This window comes from Oncorhynchus clarkii, chromosome 26 (assembly GCF_045791955.1).
Source record: "Oncorhynchus clarkii lewisi isolate Uvic-CL-2024 chromosome 26, UVic_Ocla_1.0, whole genome shotgun sequence".
NCBI lineage: Eukaryota > Metazoa > Chordata > Actinopteri > Salmoniformes > Salmonidae > Oncorhynchus > Oncorhynchus clarkii.
In genome coordinates, this window is record NC_092172.1 from 44,000,827 (window position 1) to 44,016,910 (window position 16,084).

The following is a 16,084-nucleotide window of genomic DNA, read 5'->3' on the forward strand; positions in this document are numbered from 1 at the left end:
CCTGGTCAGACGAGGTCATCTCGTGGTCTATATAAGGACTAGTAACCATACAGAGTAAAATATCATGGTCAGTAGAGGTCATCTGTGGTCTATATGAGGACTAGTAACCATACAGATCCTGGTCAGTAGAGGTGATCTGTGGTCAATATGAGGACTAGTAACCATACAGATTAACAGATCCTGGTCAGTAGAGTTCATCTGTGGTCCATATAAGGACTAGTAACCATAGAGTAACAGATCCTGGTCAGTAGAGGTCATCTGTGGTCTATATAAGGACTAGTAACCATACAGAGTAATAGATCCTGGTCAGTAGAGGTCATCTGTGGTCTATATAAGGACTAGTAACCATAGAGGAACAGATCCTGGTCAGTAGAGGTCATCTGTGGTCTATATAAGGACTAGTAACCATACAGAGTAAAATATCATGGTCAGTAGAGGTCATCTGTGGTCTATATGAGGACTAGTAACCATACAGATCCTGGTCAGTAGAGGTGATCTGTGGTCAATATGAGGACTAGTAACCATACAGAGTAACAGATCCTGGTCAGTAGAGTTAATCTGTGGTCTATATAAGCACTAGTAACCATAGAGTAACAGATCCTGGTCAGTAGAGGTCATCTGGGGTCTATATAAGGACTAGTAACCATACAGATCCTGGTCAGTAGAGGTCATCTGTGATCTATATAAGGACTAGTAACCATACAGATCCTGGTCAGTAGAGGTCATCTGTGATCTATATAAGGACTAGTTACCATACAGATCCTGGTCAGTAGAGGTCATCTGTGGTCTATATAAGGACTAGTTACCATACAGATCCTGGTCAGTAGAGGTCATCTGTGGTCTATATAAGGACTAGTAACCATACAGATCCTGGTCAGTAGAGGTCATCTGTGGTCTATATAAGGGCTAGTTACCATAAAGAGTAACAGATCCTGGTCAGTATTGGTCATCTGTTGTCTATATCAGGGACAAGTAACCATAGAGTAGACAGATCCTGGTCAGTAGAGGTCATCTGTGGTCTATATAAGGACAAGTTACCATGAGTGAACAGATCCTGGTCAGTAGAGGTGATCTGTGGTCAATATGAGGACTAGTAACCATACAAGTAACAGATCCTGGTCAGTAGAGTTCATCTGTGGTCTATATAAGGACTAGTAACCATAGAGTAACAGATCCTGGTCAGTAGAGGTCATCTGTGGTCTATATTAGGACAAGTAACCATACAGATCCTGGTCAGTAGAGGTCATCTGTGGTCTATATAAGGACTAGTTACCATACAGATCCAGGTCAGTAGAGGTCATCTGTGGTCTATATAAGGACTAGTTACCATACAGATCCTGGTCAGTAGAGGTCATCTGTGGTATATAAGGACTAGTAACCATACAGATCCTGGTCAGTAGAGGCTACTGTGGTCTATATAAGGGCTAGTTACCATAAAGAGTAACAGATCCTGGTCAGTATTGGTCATCTGTTGTCTATATCAGGGACAAGTAACCATAGAGAGTAACTGATCCTGGTCAGTAGAGGTCATCTGTGGTCTATATAAGGAATTGTTACCATAGAGTAACAGATCCTGGTCAGTAGAGGTGATCTGTGGTCAATATGAGGACTAGTAACCATACAGAGTAACAGATCCTGGTCAGTAGAGTTCATCTGTGGTCTATATAAGGACTAGTAACCATAGAGTAACAGATCCTGGTCAGTAGAGGTCATCTGTGGTCTATATAAGGACTAGTAACCATACAGATCCTGGTCAGTAGAGGTCATCTGTGGTCTATATAAGGACTAGTAACCATACAGATCCTGGTCAGTAGAGGTCATCTGAGGTCATCTGATCCTGGTCTATATAAGGACTAGTAACCATACAGATCCTGGTCAGTAGAGGTCATCTGTGGTCTATATAAGGACTGGAACCCATACAGATCCTGGTCAGTAGAGGTCATCTGTTTTCTATATAAGGGCTATTTACCATACAGATCATGGTCAGTAGAGGTCATCTGTGGTCTATATAAGGACTAGTAACCATACAGATCCTGGTCAGTAGAGGTCATCTGTGGTCTATATAAGGACTAGTAACCATACAGATCCTGGTCAGTAGAGGTCATCTGTGGTCTATATAAGGACTATTAACCATACAGATCCTGGTCAGTAGAGGTCATCTGTGGTCTATATAAGGACTAGTAACCATACAGATCCTGGTCAGTAGAGGTCATCTGTGGTCTATATAAGGACTAGTTACCATACAGATCCTGGTCAGTAGAGGTCATCTGTGGTCTATATAAGGACTAGTAACCATACAGATCCTAGTCAGTAGAGGTCATCTGTGGTATATATAAGGACTAGTTACCATACAGATCCTGGTCAGTAGAGGTCATCTGTGGTCTATATAAGGACTAGTAACCATACAGATCCTGGTCAGTAGAGGTCATCTGTGGTCTATATAAGGGCTAGTTACCATAAATAGTAACAGATCCTGGTCAGTATTGGTCATCTGTTGTCTATATCAGAGACTAGTAACCATAGAGAGTAACAGATCCTGGTCAGTAGAGGTCATCTGTGGTCTATATAAGGACTAGTAACCATACAGATCCTGGTCAGTAGAGGTCATCTGTGGTCAATATCAGGACTAGTAACCATACAGAGTAACAGATCCTGGTCAGTAGAGGTCATCTGTGGTCTATATAAGGACTAGTAACCATAGAGTAACAGATCCTGGTTAGTAGAGGTCATCTGTGGTCTATATAAGGGCTAGTTACCATACAGATCCTGGTCAGTAGAGGTCATCTGTGGTCTATATAAGGACTAGTAACCATACAGATCCTGGTCAGTAGAGGTCATCTGTGGTCTATATAAGGGATAGTTACCATAAAGAGTAACAGATCCTGGTCAGTATTGGTCATCTGTTGTCTATATCAGGGACTAGTAACCATAGAGAGTAACAGATCCTGGTAGTAGAGGTCATCTGTGGTCTATATAAGGAATATTTACCATAGAGTAACAGATCCTGGTCAGTAGAGGTCATCTGTGGTCTATATAAGGACTAGTAACCATACAGATCCTGGTCAGTAGAGGTCATCTGTGGTCAATATGAGGACTAGTAACCATACAGAGTAACAGATCCTGGTCGTAGAGGTCATATGTGGTCAATATGAGGGCTAGTTACCATACAGAGTAACAGATCCTGGTCAGTAGAGGTCATCTGTGGTCTATATAAGGGCTAGTTACCATACAGAGTAACAGATCCTGGTCAGTAGAGGTCATCTGTGGTCTATATAAGGACTAGTAACCATACAGAGTAACAGATCCTGGTCAGTAGAGGTCATCTGTGGTCTATATAAGGACTAGTTACCATACAGATCCTGGTCAGTAGAGGTAATCTGTGGTCTATATAAGGACTAGTTACCATACAGAGTAACAGATCCTGGTCAGTAGAGGTCATCTGTGGTCTATATGACTAGTAACCATACAGAGTAACAGATCCTGGTCAGTAGAGGTCATCTGTGGTCTATAAGGACTAGTAACCATTAGATCCTGGTCAGTAGAGGTCATCTGTGGTCTATATAAGGACTAGTTACCATACAGATCCTTTCTAGGCAGGGAAAGGAGGAACAGAGAGAGAGGGTAGCTGTACTGTCTGACCTCATTCTGTTTCTAGGCAGGGAAATGAGGAACGGAGAGAGAGGGTAGCTGTACTGTCTGACCTCATTCTGTTTCTAGGCAGGGAAAGGAGGAAGGAGAGAGGTCGCTGTACTGTCTGACCTCATTCTGTTTCTACAGAAAGGAGGAAGAGGGTCGCTGTACTGTCTGACCTCATTCTGTTTCTAGGCAGGAAAGGAGGAACAGAGAAAGAGGGTCGCTGTACTGTCTGACCTCATTCTGTTTCTAGGCAGGGAAAGGAGGAACGGAGAGAGACAGTAGCTGTACTGTCTGACCTCATTCTGTTTCTACTCTTAATCCTTCTTCCACCTGCAGGAAAAGGATGGAGAGAAGAGTCGAGACAAAGACGAGAGGAGAGAGGCGAAGGCCAGAGAGAGATGTACGCTGAACGGACATCACTTCAGCATGGTCTCCTCCCAGACACAATCCTCCTCCTGCCACCAATGCAGCAAAACCATCAACAATAAGGATGCCTTTCTCTGCACCAGTAAGACAGCATCAGTCAATACAACTCTAACAAAACCAACTATTAGCAGGTTTAGAAGATACACACCATATCGCTCAAGATGGTGCCGACAGAGAGGGCTGCCTTGCTTCTAATCCTTAGGAAACATTTCAGTATTTTTTTTATTTTTATGTATTATTTCTTACATTGTTAGCCCAGAAAATCTGAAGTTTTATTACATACAGCCGGGAAGAACTATTGGATAGCAGAGCGATGTCAACTTACCAACACTACGACCAGGAATACGACTTTCCCGAAGCGGATCCTTTGTCCGCACCACTCGGGGCAATTGAACTGATTCCAGAGGCCGATCCAAAACAACTCTGCCGGAGAAGAGGCAGACTGATCAGTCTTCTGGTCAGTCTTCGGAGGTGCGCACACCACCCACCACTCCCGAGTATATTACTCTCCAATGTCCAGTCCCTAGATAACAAGGTCGATGAAATCAGGGCGAGGTTTGCTTTCCAAAGAGACATCAGGGAGTGTAACATACTCTGTTTCACGGAACCATGGCTCTCTCGGGATATGCTGTCGGAGACGATACAACTACCTGGTTTCTCAGTGCGTCGCACCGACAGTAATAAACATCTCTTTGGGAAGAAGGGCGGGGTTTCATGTTTAATGACTCATGGTGTAATTGTAACAACAGGAATTCAAGTCTTTTTGTTCACCTGACCTAGAATTCCTCATAATCAAATGCCGACCATATTATCTCCCAAGATAATTATCTTTTGTTATTGTCACAGCCATATATATCCCCCCTCAAGTCGATACCACAATGGCCCTCAAGGAACTTCAATGGACTATATTGGAAACCATATATCCTGAGGCTGAATTAATTGTAGCTGGGGATTTTAACAAACAAAATTTGAGAACAAGGCTACCTAAATTCTATCAGCATATCGACTGTAGCACTCGCACTGGAAAACCACTGGATCATTGCTACTCTAACTTCCGCAATGCTTACAAGGCCCTCCCCCGCCCTTATTTTGTCCAATATGAACACGTATCTATTTTGCTCCTCCATTCCTATATGCAGAAACTTAAACAGGAAGTACCCATGCTAAGGACTATTTAACGCCAGTCTGACCAATCGGGAATCCACGTTTCAAGATTGTTTTGACAGGGACTGGGATATGTTCTGGATAGTGTCAGAGAATAATACCATAGGGCTTTGCACAATTGGCCCAGCGTCGTCCGGGTTTGGCCGGGGTAGGCCGTCATTGTAAATAAGAATTTTATCTTAACTGACTTGCCTAGTTAAAGCTTAAAATAAATAAAAAGTTCAAATGAAATCAAATCATCCAAATGTCGACAAAATGGAGTCGCAATTCAACGGCTCAGACACGAGACGATTGTCTGCAGACAATCACGGACTGCAAAAGTTAAACCAGCCACGTCACGGACACAGACGTCTTGCTTCCAGGTAAACTAAACACCTTCTTTATCCACTTTGAGGATAATACAGTGCCACCAACGTGGCCCGCTACCAAGGACTGTGGAATCTCTTTCTCCGTGGCTGACGGAGTTCCTCTGCGTACACATTTTAAGTTCCTCTGCGTACACATCACTGACAATCTGAAATGGTCCATCCAAACAGACAGTGTGGTGAAGAAGGTGCAACAACGCCTCTTCAACCTCAGGAGGCTGAAGAAATGTGGCTTGTCACCTAAAACCCTCACAAACTTTTACACATGCACAATCGAGAGCATCCTTTCGGGCTGTATCACCGTCCGGAACGGCAACTGCACCGCCCACAACCGCAAGGCTCTCCAGAGGGTAGTGCGGTCTGCACAACGCATCATCGGGGACAAACTACCTGCCCTCCAGGACACCTACATCACCCGATGTCACAGGAAGGCCATAAAGATCATCAAGGACAATAACCACCCGAGCCACTGCCTGTTCACACCACTACCATCCAGAAAGCGAGCCCAGTACAGGTGCATCAAAGCTGAGACTGAAATAGCTTCTATCTCTAGGCCATCATACTGTTAATGGAAGCCTCTCAAACATAATCCAGGTAGAATCAGGAATTCCCCAGGGCAGCTGTTTAGGCCCCTTGCAGGTAGAATCAGGAATTCCCCAGAGTAGCTGTTTAGGCCCCTTGCTTTTTTCAACCTTTACTAACTGAATGCCACTGACTTTGAGTAAAGACAGAGTGTCTATGTATATGGATGACTTACGGAGTTGATGTCAGACAACAATCTGAATGAGTTGTGACGTTCGACAACAACCTGAATGAGTTTGTTTTACAGAGTTGACGTTAGACAACAATCTGAATGAGTTTGATTTATGGAATTGAAGTGGTATACAAGGTAACAATTTAGTTTTTCTTCAGTTGCTTTATGACTAAAAACTAATCAAAATAAACATATTTAAACCAAAATGAATATTCTATCAAGGAGATGGAGTTGACAGTTCATTGTTGTGACAATGGTGATTTCAATATTTTTTGTTTTCATCTATTAAAAGTAGAGAACTTTCCAGAGTAGTCTTCTTGTACTACATAGAATGAGGACATGCAGAAGGGGTCCTTATGGTATAGCTGTCCCTGCTCATCCCTGATTCATTTAGAATTTAAGACTAATCTGACGGAGTTCACCATATCTCCAGGCACATCTTTTAGGAATCACATTTTAAGACTATTTCTCTTAAAAGGCAGAGAGGGCTCTCACAAGAAACTACAACATATTTATTTTAAAACTATAAAAATATTATTGCTTGTTTATAGAATAAAAAATATATAATTGGAGAGTTGAAATTTGTATAATTTGCTCCAGACAAGGGCATGTCTAGGCATAGAGCCGATATGAAAATGTATAATATAGAAAATATTTAGAAAATTACAAAAGCAAATCTTTCCCTAAATAAAATTCCACTAAATGCAATTTAATCTGAATTAATACAACAAAAGAAAAACAAATTGACTATAAATATAAAGTTTCCCAACAAGGATTGTCCCAACTTTCAAGAATCCCTGAAGGACTATGGTGCCATTCTGGACATACGCCAACTCTCTAGTTCTGTAGACCAGTCCACTTCTCTGGTTCTGTAGACCAGTCCACTTCTCTGGTTCTGTAGACCAGTCCAACTCCCTGGTTCTGTAGACCAGTCCAACTCTCTGGTTCTGTAGACCAGTCCAACTCTCTGGTTCTGTAGACCAGTCCAACTCTGTAGACCAGTCCACTTCTCTGGTTCTGTAGACCAGTCCAATTCTCTGGTTTTGTAGACCAGTCCAATTCTCTGGTTTTGTAGACCAGTCCAACTCTCTGGTTCTGTAAACCAGTCCAACACTCTGGTTCTGTAGACCAGTCCAACTCTCTGGTTCTGTAGACCAGTCCAACTCTCTGGTTCTGTAGACCAGTCCAACTCTGTAGACCAGTCCACTTCTCTGGTTCTGTAGACCAGTCCAATTCTCTGGTTTTGTAGACCAGTCCAACTCTCTGGTTCTGTAAACCAGTCCAACTCTCTGGTTCTGTAAACCAGTCCAACACTCTGGTTCTGTAGACCAGTCCCAACTCTCTGGTTCTGTAGACCAGTCCCAACTCTCTGGTTCTGTAGACCAGTCCCAACTCTCTGGTTCTGTAGACCAGTCCCAACTCTCTGGTTCTGTAGACCAGTCCAACTCTCTGGTTCTGTTGACCAGTCCAACTCTCTGGTTCTGTTGACCAGTCCAACTCTCTGGTTCTGTTGACCAGTCCAACACTCTGGTTCTGTTGACCAGTCCAACACTCTGGTTCTGTAGACCAGTCCAACTCTCTGGTTCTGTTGACCAGTCCACTTCTCTGGTTCTGTAGACCACTCCAACTCTCTGGTTCTGTTGACCAGTCCATCTCTCTGGTTCTGTTGACCAGTCCATCTCTCTGGTTCTGTAGACCAGTCCAACTCATTGGTTCTGTAGACCAGTCCAACTCATTGGTTCTGTAGACCAGTCCAACTCTCTGGTTCTGTAGACCAGTCCAACTCTCTGGTTCTGTAGACCAGTCCAATTCTCTGGTTCTGTAGACCAGTCCAACTCTCTGGTTCTGTAGACCAGTCCAACTCTCTGGTTCTGTTGACCAGTCCAACTCTCTGGTTCTGTAGGCCAGTCCAACTCTCTGGTTCTGTTGACCAGTCCAACTCATTGGTTCTGTAGACCAGTCCAACTCATTGGTTCTGTAGACCAGTCCAACTCATTGGTTCTGTAGACCAGTCCAACTCTCTGGTTCTGTAGACCAGTCCAACTCTCTGGTTCTGTTGACCAGTCTAACTCCCCAGTCACAGTTCATTACACGTGAAAGAACCCCCCTGGAAGATTATTCTGTTGAAGTTCTTACTTTAAGATTTAGAGTTGCATTTTATTTTGTATTTTTCAGATTGCAATGCACATGTTCATAAGAGTTGTAGAGAAAGCCTGCCTGTCTGTGCCAAGGTGAAGATGAAGGTAAGGAAAAACTGTATTTAAAACTATTTTCAGACCGTTTTGTCAGCCTACAAAATGAGTAGCCTACAAGGACATCATGTTTTCATGTACTAGATCATTTTGTCAGCCAATAGGATGAGTAGCCTACAAGAACATCATGTTTTTATGTACTAGATCATTTTGTCAGCCAATAGGATGAGTAGCCTACAAGGATATCATGTTTTTATGTACTAGATCATTTTGTCAGCCAATAGGATGAGTAGCCTACAAGGACATCATATTTTTATGTACTAGATCATTTTGTCAGCCAATAGGATGAGTAGCTTACAGAACATCAAGGTCATGAACTTATTTACACTACTGAAGTCCTGGATTGTTTTCCCTCCAGACGCCCAGACAGCAGTTTGCAGTTCCAGATTCAGCCACCATTCCTGTTGTCACCCGGAGACCAAAACGAGGGTTAAACCGTGAGTCCATCTTAAATATACTCAATAGTCATACTGTTGGTGTTAACCAGAGCCACCACAGCCATGTCCTGGTCCCAGATCTGTTGGTGTTAACCAGAGCCACCACAGCCCTGTCCTGGTCCCAGATCTGTTGGTGTTAGCCAGAGTCACCACAGCCATGTCCTGGTCCCAGATCTGTTGGTGTTAACCAGAGTCACCACAGTCCTGTCCTGGTCCCAGATCTGTTGGTGTTAACCAGAGCCACCACAGCCCTGTCCTGGTCCCAGATCTGTTGGTGTTAACCAGAGTCACCACAGCCATGTCCTGGTCCCAGATCTGTTGGTGTTAACCAGAGCCACCACAGCCTTGTCCTGGTACCAGATCTGTTGGTGTTAACCAGTTAGAATACAATCAAATTCTGCATGTATCTGTTCCCAATAGAGTCCTACAGGGCTGGATGTATCTGTTCCCTACAGAGTCCTACGGGGCTGGCTGGATGTATCTGTTCCCTACAGAGTCCTACGGGGCTGGCTGGATGTATCTGTTCCCTACAGAGTCCTACGGGGCTGGCTGGATGTATCTGTTCCCTATAGAATCCTACAGGGCTGCATGTATCTGTTCCCCATAGAGTCCTACAGGGCTGGATGTATCTGTTCCCTATAGAGTCCTACAGGGCTGGATGCATCTGTTCCCTATAGAGTCCTACAGGGCTGGATGCATCTGTTCCCTATAGAGTCCTACAGGGCTGGATGTATCTGTTCCCTATAGAGTCCTACAGGGCTGGATGTATCTGTTCCCTACAGAGTCCTACAGGACTGGATGTATCTGTTCCCTACAGAGTCCTACAGGGCTGGATGTATCTGTTCCCTACAGAGTTCTACAGGGCTGGATGTATCTGTTCCCTACAGAGTTCTACAGGGCTGGATGTATCTGTTCCCTATAGAGTCCTACAGGGCTGGATGTATCTGTTCCCTATAGAGTCCTACGGGGCTCGATGTATCTGTTCCCTATAGAGTCCTACGGGGCTGGATGTCTCTGTTCCCTATAGAGTCCTACAGGGCTGGATGTATCTGTTCCCTATAGAGTCCTACGGGGCTGGATGTCTCTGTTCCTTATAGAGTCCTACAGGGCTAGATGTATCTGTTCCCTATAGAGTCCTACAGGGCTGGATGTATCTGTTCCCTATAGAGTTCTACAGGGCTGGATGTATCTGTTCCCTACAGAGTTCTACAGGGCTGGATGTATCTGTTCCCTATAGAGTCCTACGGGGCTGCATGTATCTGTTGGATGTATCTGTTCCCTATAGAGTCCTACAGGGCTGGATATATCTGTTCCCTATAGAGTCCTACGGGGCTGGATGTCTCTGTTCCCTGTAGAGTCCTACGGGGCTGCATGTATCTGTTCCCTATAGAGTCCTACGGGGCTGGATGTCTCTGTTCCCTATAGAGTCCTACAGGGCTGGATGTCAACATTAGTGCACTACGTAAGGATTAGGGTGCCATGTGGGACGTAACCCAATACCATCCTACCGCATTCCCCTGTTAACGCTGGCCCTCTCTTATGACATCACAGCGGGTGCATCGAGGGAGCGACCCTGGTCAGCCATCTTGTCTCCAGAAGACCACTCCTCATTGGTTGTTCCCTCTCGAAGACATACCTCCATCATACCCTTCCACGGCTCCAACCTGTCAAAGAGCATCTCCATATCCAACATCGCTGGGTGAGCAACCCTAACCCTAGCCCTAACCCTAAGCCTGAGCCTGTTCTTAAACCAAAACCTAACCCTAACCATAATCCTAACTCTGACCCTGACCCTGTTCCTAACCATAACCCTGACTCAAACCCTGACCCTGTTCCTAACCATAACCCTGACTCAAACCCTGACCCTGTTCTTAACCATAACCCTGACTCTGACCCTGTTCCTAACCATAACCCTGACTCAAACCCTGACCCTGTTCATAACCCTAACCCTGACTCAAACCCTGACCCTGTTCATAACCCTAACCCTGACTCAAACCCTGACCCTGTTCATAACCCTAACCCTGACTCAAACCCTGACCCTAACCATAACCCTGACTCAAACCCTGACCCTGTTCCTAACCATAACCCTGACTCAAACCCTGACCCTGTTCCTAACCCTAACCCTGACCCTGTTCCTAACCATAACCCTGACCCTGTTCCTAACCATAACCCTGACTCAAACCCTGACCCTGTTCCTAACCATAACACTGACTCAAACCCTGACCCTGTTCCTAACCATAACCCTGACCCTGTTCCTAATGCTAATCCTGTACCTGTCCCTAATCCTGACACTAACCTTAAATCTGACACTGAACCTGTTCCTAACCCTGACTCTAACCCAACCCTAACTCCAACCCAACCCTAACCCTGACTCTAACCCAACCCTAACCCAATCCTAATCCAACCCTAACCCTGACTCTAACCCAACCAACCCTAACTCTAACCCAACCCTAACTCCAACCCAACCCTGTCTCTAACCCAACCCTAACCCTGACTAACCCAACCCTAACCCTGACCTAACCCTGACTCTAACCCTGACCCAAACCTAACCTGACTATGACCCTAACTTGACCCTAACCCTGACCCTAACCTAACCCTGACCCTAACCCTAACCTAACCCAACCCTAAATTGCAGACATACTTGTTTCCTAATGGTCCTCTCTTTGTAGCCGTGATTTATTTTTACTGAGCCTCCGTCTCTGACACTGGCACCTCTACTTCAGTCTGGGCAAAGTGGTTTTCTTAGCCTTTTTTTGGTTGTGCCGTTGTATTTCATGGTACGGCGTTGTATATTCCCACCAGATTTAAACGGCTGATGTTGACCATATATGGTTCATTAGGGGTGTTTTGAAATGCAAATAGCCAAAGTCATGGACGAGCACTGATGCTGAGAACAATTAGTATTTATCAAATCAAATGTATTTATGTAGCCCTTCGTACATCAGCTGATATCTCAAAGTGCTGTACAGAAACCCAGCCTAAAACCCCAAACAGCAAGCAATGCAGGTGTAGAAGCACGGTGGCTAGGAAAAACTCCCTAGAAAGGCCTAAACCTAGGAAGAAACCTAGAGAGGAACCAGGCTATGAGGGGTGGCCAGTCCTCTTCTGGCTGTGCCAGGTGTAGGTTATAACAGAACATGGCCAAGATGTTCAAATGTTCATAAATGCTAAGATAGACATCAGGGATTGTAACATTCTCTGCTTCACGGAAACATATGTTGTTGGAATCGGTTCAGCCACAGGGCTTCTCCATGCATCGCGCCGATAGAGATGAACACCTGTCTGGCAAGAAGAAGGGTTTGGGTGTATTCTTTATGATTAACGACTCATTGTGTAATCATAACAACATTCAGGAACTCAAGTCCTTCTGCTCACCCAAATTCCTTACAATCAAATGCCGGCCATTTTACCTACCAAGAGAATTCTCTTCAGTTAGGTCACAGCTGTGTAGATTCCCCTCAAGCAGAGAGCAAGGCGGACGGACATCACGGAACTTCACTGGACTATGTAAACTGGAAACCATATATATATTCTGAGGATGCATTTATTGTAGCTGGGGATTTTAACAAAGCAAATTTGAGAACAAGTCTACCTAAATTCTTCCAACATATTGATTATGCTACATGCAAGGGCAAAACTTCCGCGATGCTTACAAAGCCCTCCCCCGCCCTCCCTTCAGCAAAACCGACCATGACGCCATCTTGCTCCTATCGTCCTATAGGCAGAAACTCAAACAGGGTGTACCAGTGACGAGAACCATTCAACATTGGTCAGACCCATCGGAAGCCACGCTTCAAGATTGTTTTGATCACGCGGACTGGAATATTTTCCGCTCAGCCGCAGAGAACAACATCGACCTATATGCTGACATTTATAAAGAAGTGCATTGGAGATGTTGTACCCACTGTGACTATTAAAACTCTAACCAGAAACCGTGGATGGAAGCCGGCATTCGCACAAAACTGAAAGCGTGATCCACCTTATTTAACCATGGAAAGAGGTCTGGAAATATGACTGAATATAAACAGTGTAGGTACTCCCTCTGCAAGGCAATCAAACAAGCGAAATGCCAGTACAGCAACAAGGTGGATTCGCAATTCAATGGCTCAGACACGAGAAGTATGTGGCAGGGTCTACAGGAAATCACGGACTACAAAAAGAAAACCAGCTACGTCATGGAAACCGACGTCACGCTTCAAGACAAACTAAACTTATTTGCCCGCTTTGAGGATAATACAGTGCCACAATCCCGGTCCGCTAACAAGGACTGCGTCCCCCACCCCCTTTCCTTCTCCATGGCTGACGTGAGTAAAACATTTAAATGTGTTAACCCTCACAAGGCTGCTGTCCCAGACGGCATCCCTAGCCGCGTCCTCAGAGCATGTGTGGCTGTGTTTACGGTGCGTTTACAGACATTTTCAATCGCTCCCTATCCCAGTCTATTGTCCCTACATGCTTCAAGATGGCTACCATTTGTTCCTGTACCCACAAAGGCAAAGATAACTGAACTAAATGACTACCGCCCCGGCACTCAATTCTGTCATCAATAAACACTTACCCGACCATCACCCCTGGTGAGACAAAACAGTGACTCGTCCGTGAAGAGCACTTTTTTGCCAGTCCTGTCTGGTCCAGCGATGTTGGGTTTGTGCCCATAGGCGACGTTGTTGCCGGTGATGTCTGGTGAGGACCTGACTTACAACAGTCCTACAATCCCTCAGTCCAGCCTTTCTTTGCCTATTGCGGACAGTCTGAGCACTGTTGGAGGGATTGTACATTCCTGGTGTAACTCGGGCAGTTGTTGTTGCCATCCTGTACCTGTCCCGCAGGTGTGATGTTTGGATGTACCAATCCTGTACAGGTGTTGTTAAACGTGACCTGCCACTGCAAGGACGATCATCTGTCCGTCCTGTCTCCCTGTAGCGTCGTATTAGGTGTGTCACAGTGCGGACCTTGCAATTTATTGCCCTGGCCACATCTGCAGTCCTCATGCCTCCTTGCAGCATGCCTAAGGCATGTTCATGCAGATGAGCAGGGACCCCGGGCATCTTTATTTTGGTGTTTTTCAGAGTCAGTAGAAAGGCCTCCTTAGTGTCCTAAGTTTTCATAACTGTGACCTTAATTGCCTACCATCTGTAAGCTGTTAGTGTCTTAACGACCGTTCCACAGGTGCATGTTCATTAATTGTTTATGATTAATTGAAAAAGCATGGGTAACAGTGTTTAAACCCTTTACAATGAAGATCTGTGAAGTTATTTGGAGTTTACAATAGTAGTATTTTTTAGAATAGCTTCTAATATTAATAAATGAGCTCCCAGGTGTTTGATGACATGCCTATCAAGGGTATGCGGTACCTGTCCCATTCTACTGACTCTCTATGTCCTCTCTCTCTATGTCCTCTCTCTCTCTATGTCCTCTCTCTCTCCATGTCCTCTCTCCAGTCACCAGGTGTTTGATGACATGCCTATCAAGGGTCTGCGGTACCTGTCCCATTCTACTGACTCTCTGTGCAAGACCAACCTGGTCAACGAATCTACAGAGTCACTCACAGACGAAGGTTCGTAGGTTACTAATCTCTCTCAACAGCTATGGATAGAATGACTAACATGCTTTGTGTCTTTAAATACATCTCAAATGGCACCCTATTTCCTGTTTAGTTCCCTACTATAGACCAGACCACTACTATAGTCCAGGCCAGACCACTACTATAGTCCAGGCCAGACCACTACTATAGTCCAGGCCAGACCACTACTATAGTCCAGGCCAGAACACTACTATAGTCCAGGCCAGAACACTACTATAGTCCAGGCCAGAACACTACTATAGACCAGGCCAGAACACTACTATAGACCAGGCCAGAACACTACTATAGACCAGGCCAGAACACTACTATAGACCAGGCCAGAACACTACTATAGACCAGAAAACTATCACCGTCACCATCACACAGTCACCGTCACCATCACACCATCACAGTCACAGTCAGTCACCATCACACAGTCACCATCACAACAGTCACCATCACTCACCATCACACAGACGCCATCACCACATAGTAAACACATACTTTACCCCCAGCCCCCAGCAAACACACGTAGACCCCAGTAAACACACGTTGCCCCCAGACCCCAGTAAACACACGTTGCCCCCAGACCCCAGTAAACACACGTTGCCCCCAGACCCCAGTAAACACACGTTGCCCCCAGATCCCAGTAAACACACGTTGCCCCCAGACCCCAGTAAACACAAGTTGCCCCAAGACCCCAGTAAACACACGTTGCCCCCAAACCCCAGTAAAGGTAAAGCGTCAGGTAGCCTAGAGGTTAGTGTTGTGTCAGTAACCGAAAGGTCGCTGGTTTGAATACCCGAGCTGAGCGAGGCACTTAATCCTAATTGCTCCCGTAAATGTGTCTGGATTATAGTGTCTACGATAATGTCTAGATAAATACCTGTGAATGCTATCTGAGTGTTGTGTTTCATAATCTAGGCACAGAGATGATTGACAGTCAGCTGATGGGGGAGTTTGAGGAAGACCTGAAAGAGCTGGAAGCAGACTCCTGGAGCAACGTTATGGACAGCAACTTCCTCAAACATCTGAATAAGGATGTCATCAAGAGACAGGAAGTCATCTACGGTACCTACCACTGCTACTGTACCTACCACTGCTACTGTACCTACCACTGCTACTGTACCCTACCTTGATTTATACCAGGTACTACTACCCCTCTATCTAGAGTTACAGCGCACTACTACCCCTCTATCTAGAGTTACAGCGCACTACTACCCCTCTATCTAGAGTTACAGCGCACTACTACCCCTCTATCTAGAGTTACAGCGCACTACTACCCCTCTATCTAGAGTTACAGCGCACTACTACCCCTCTATCTAGAGTTACAGCGCACTACTACCCCTCTATCTAGAGTTACAGCGCACTACTACCCCTCTATCTAGAGTTACAGCGCACTACTACCCCTCTATCTAGAGTTACAGCGCACTACTACCCCTCTATCTAGAGTTACAGCGCACTACTACCCCTCTATCTAGAGTTAC

General features: G+C 45.2%; 1 protein-coding gene across 3 annotated transcripts in view; it reads left to right on the forward strand.

The window, feature by feature from the left end:
• Positions 1-3,997: 3,997 nt before the first annotated feature.
• The window catches only part of LOC139385127 (A-kinase anchor protein 13-like), a 53,692-nt gene continuing 41,605 nt past the window's right edge, over positions 3,998-16,084 (forward strand). For all 3 annotated transcript variants that reach the window (XM_071130197.1, XM_071130198.1, XM_071130199.1), the window contains exons 1-6: positions 3,998-4,144; positions 8,521-8,588; positions 8,956-9,034; positions 10,586-10,733; positions 14,476-14,591; positions 15,522-15,668. In XM_071130197.1, coding sequence (XP_070986298.1) covers positions 4,063-4,144; positions 8,521-8,588; positions 8,956-9,034; positions 10,586-10,733; positions 14,476-14,591; positions 15,522-15,668 — 640 coding nt within the window. In that variant the 5' untranslated portion in view covers positions 3,998-4,062. The remainder of the gene's footprint in view (positions 4,145-8,520; positions 8,589-8,955; positions 9,035-10,585; positions 10,734-14,475; positions 14,592-15,521; positions 15,669-16,084) is intronic.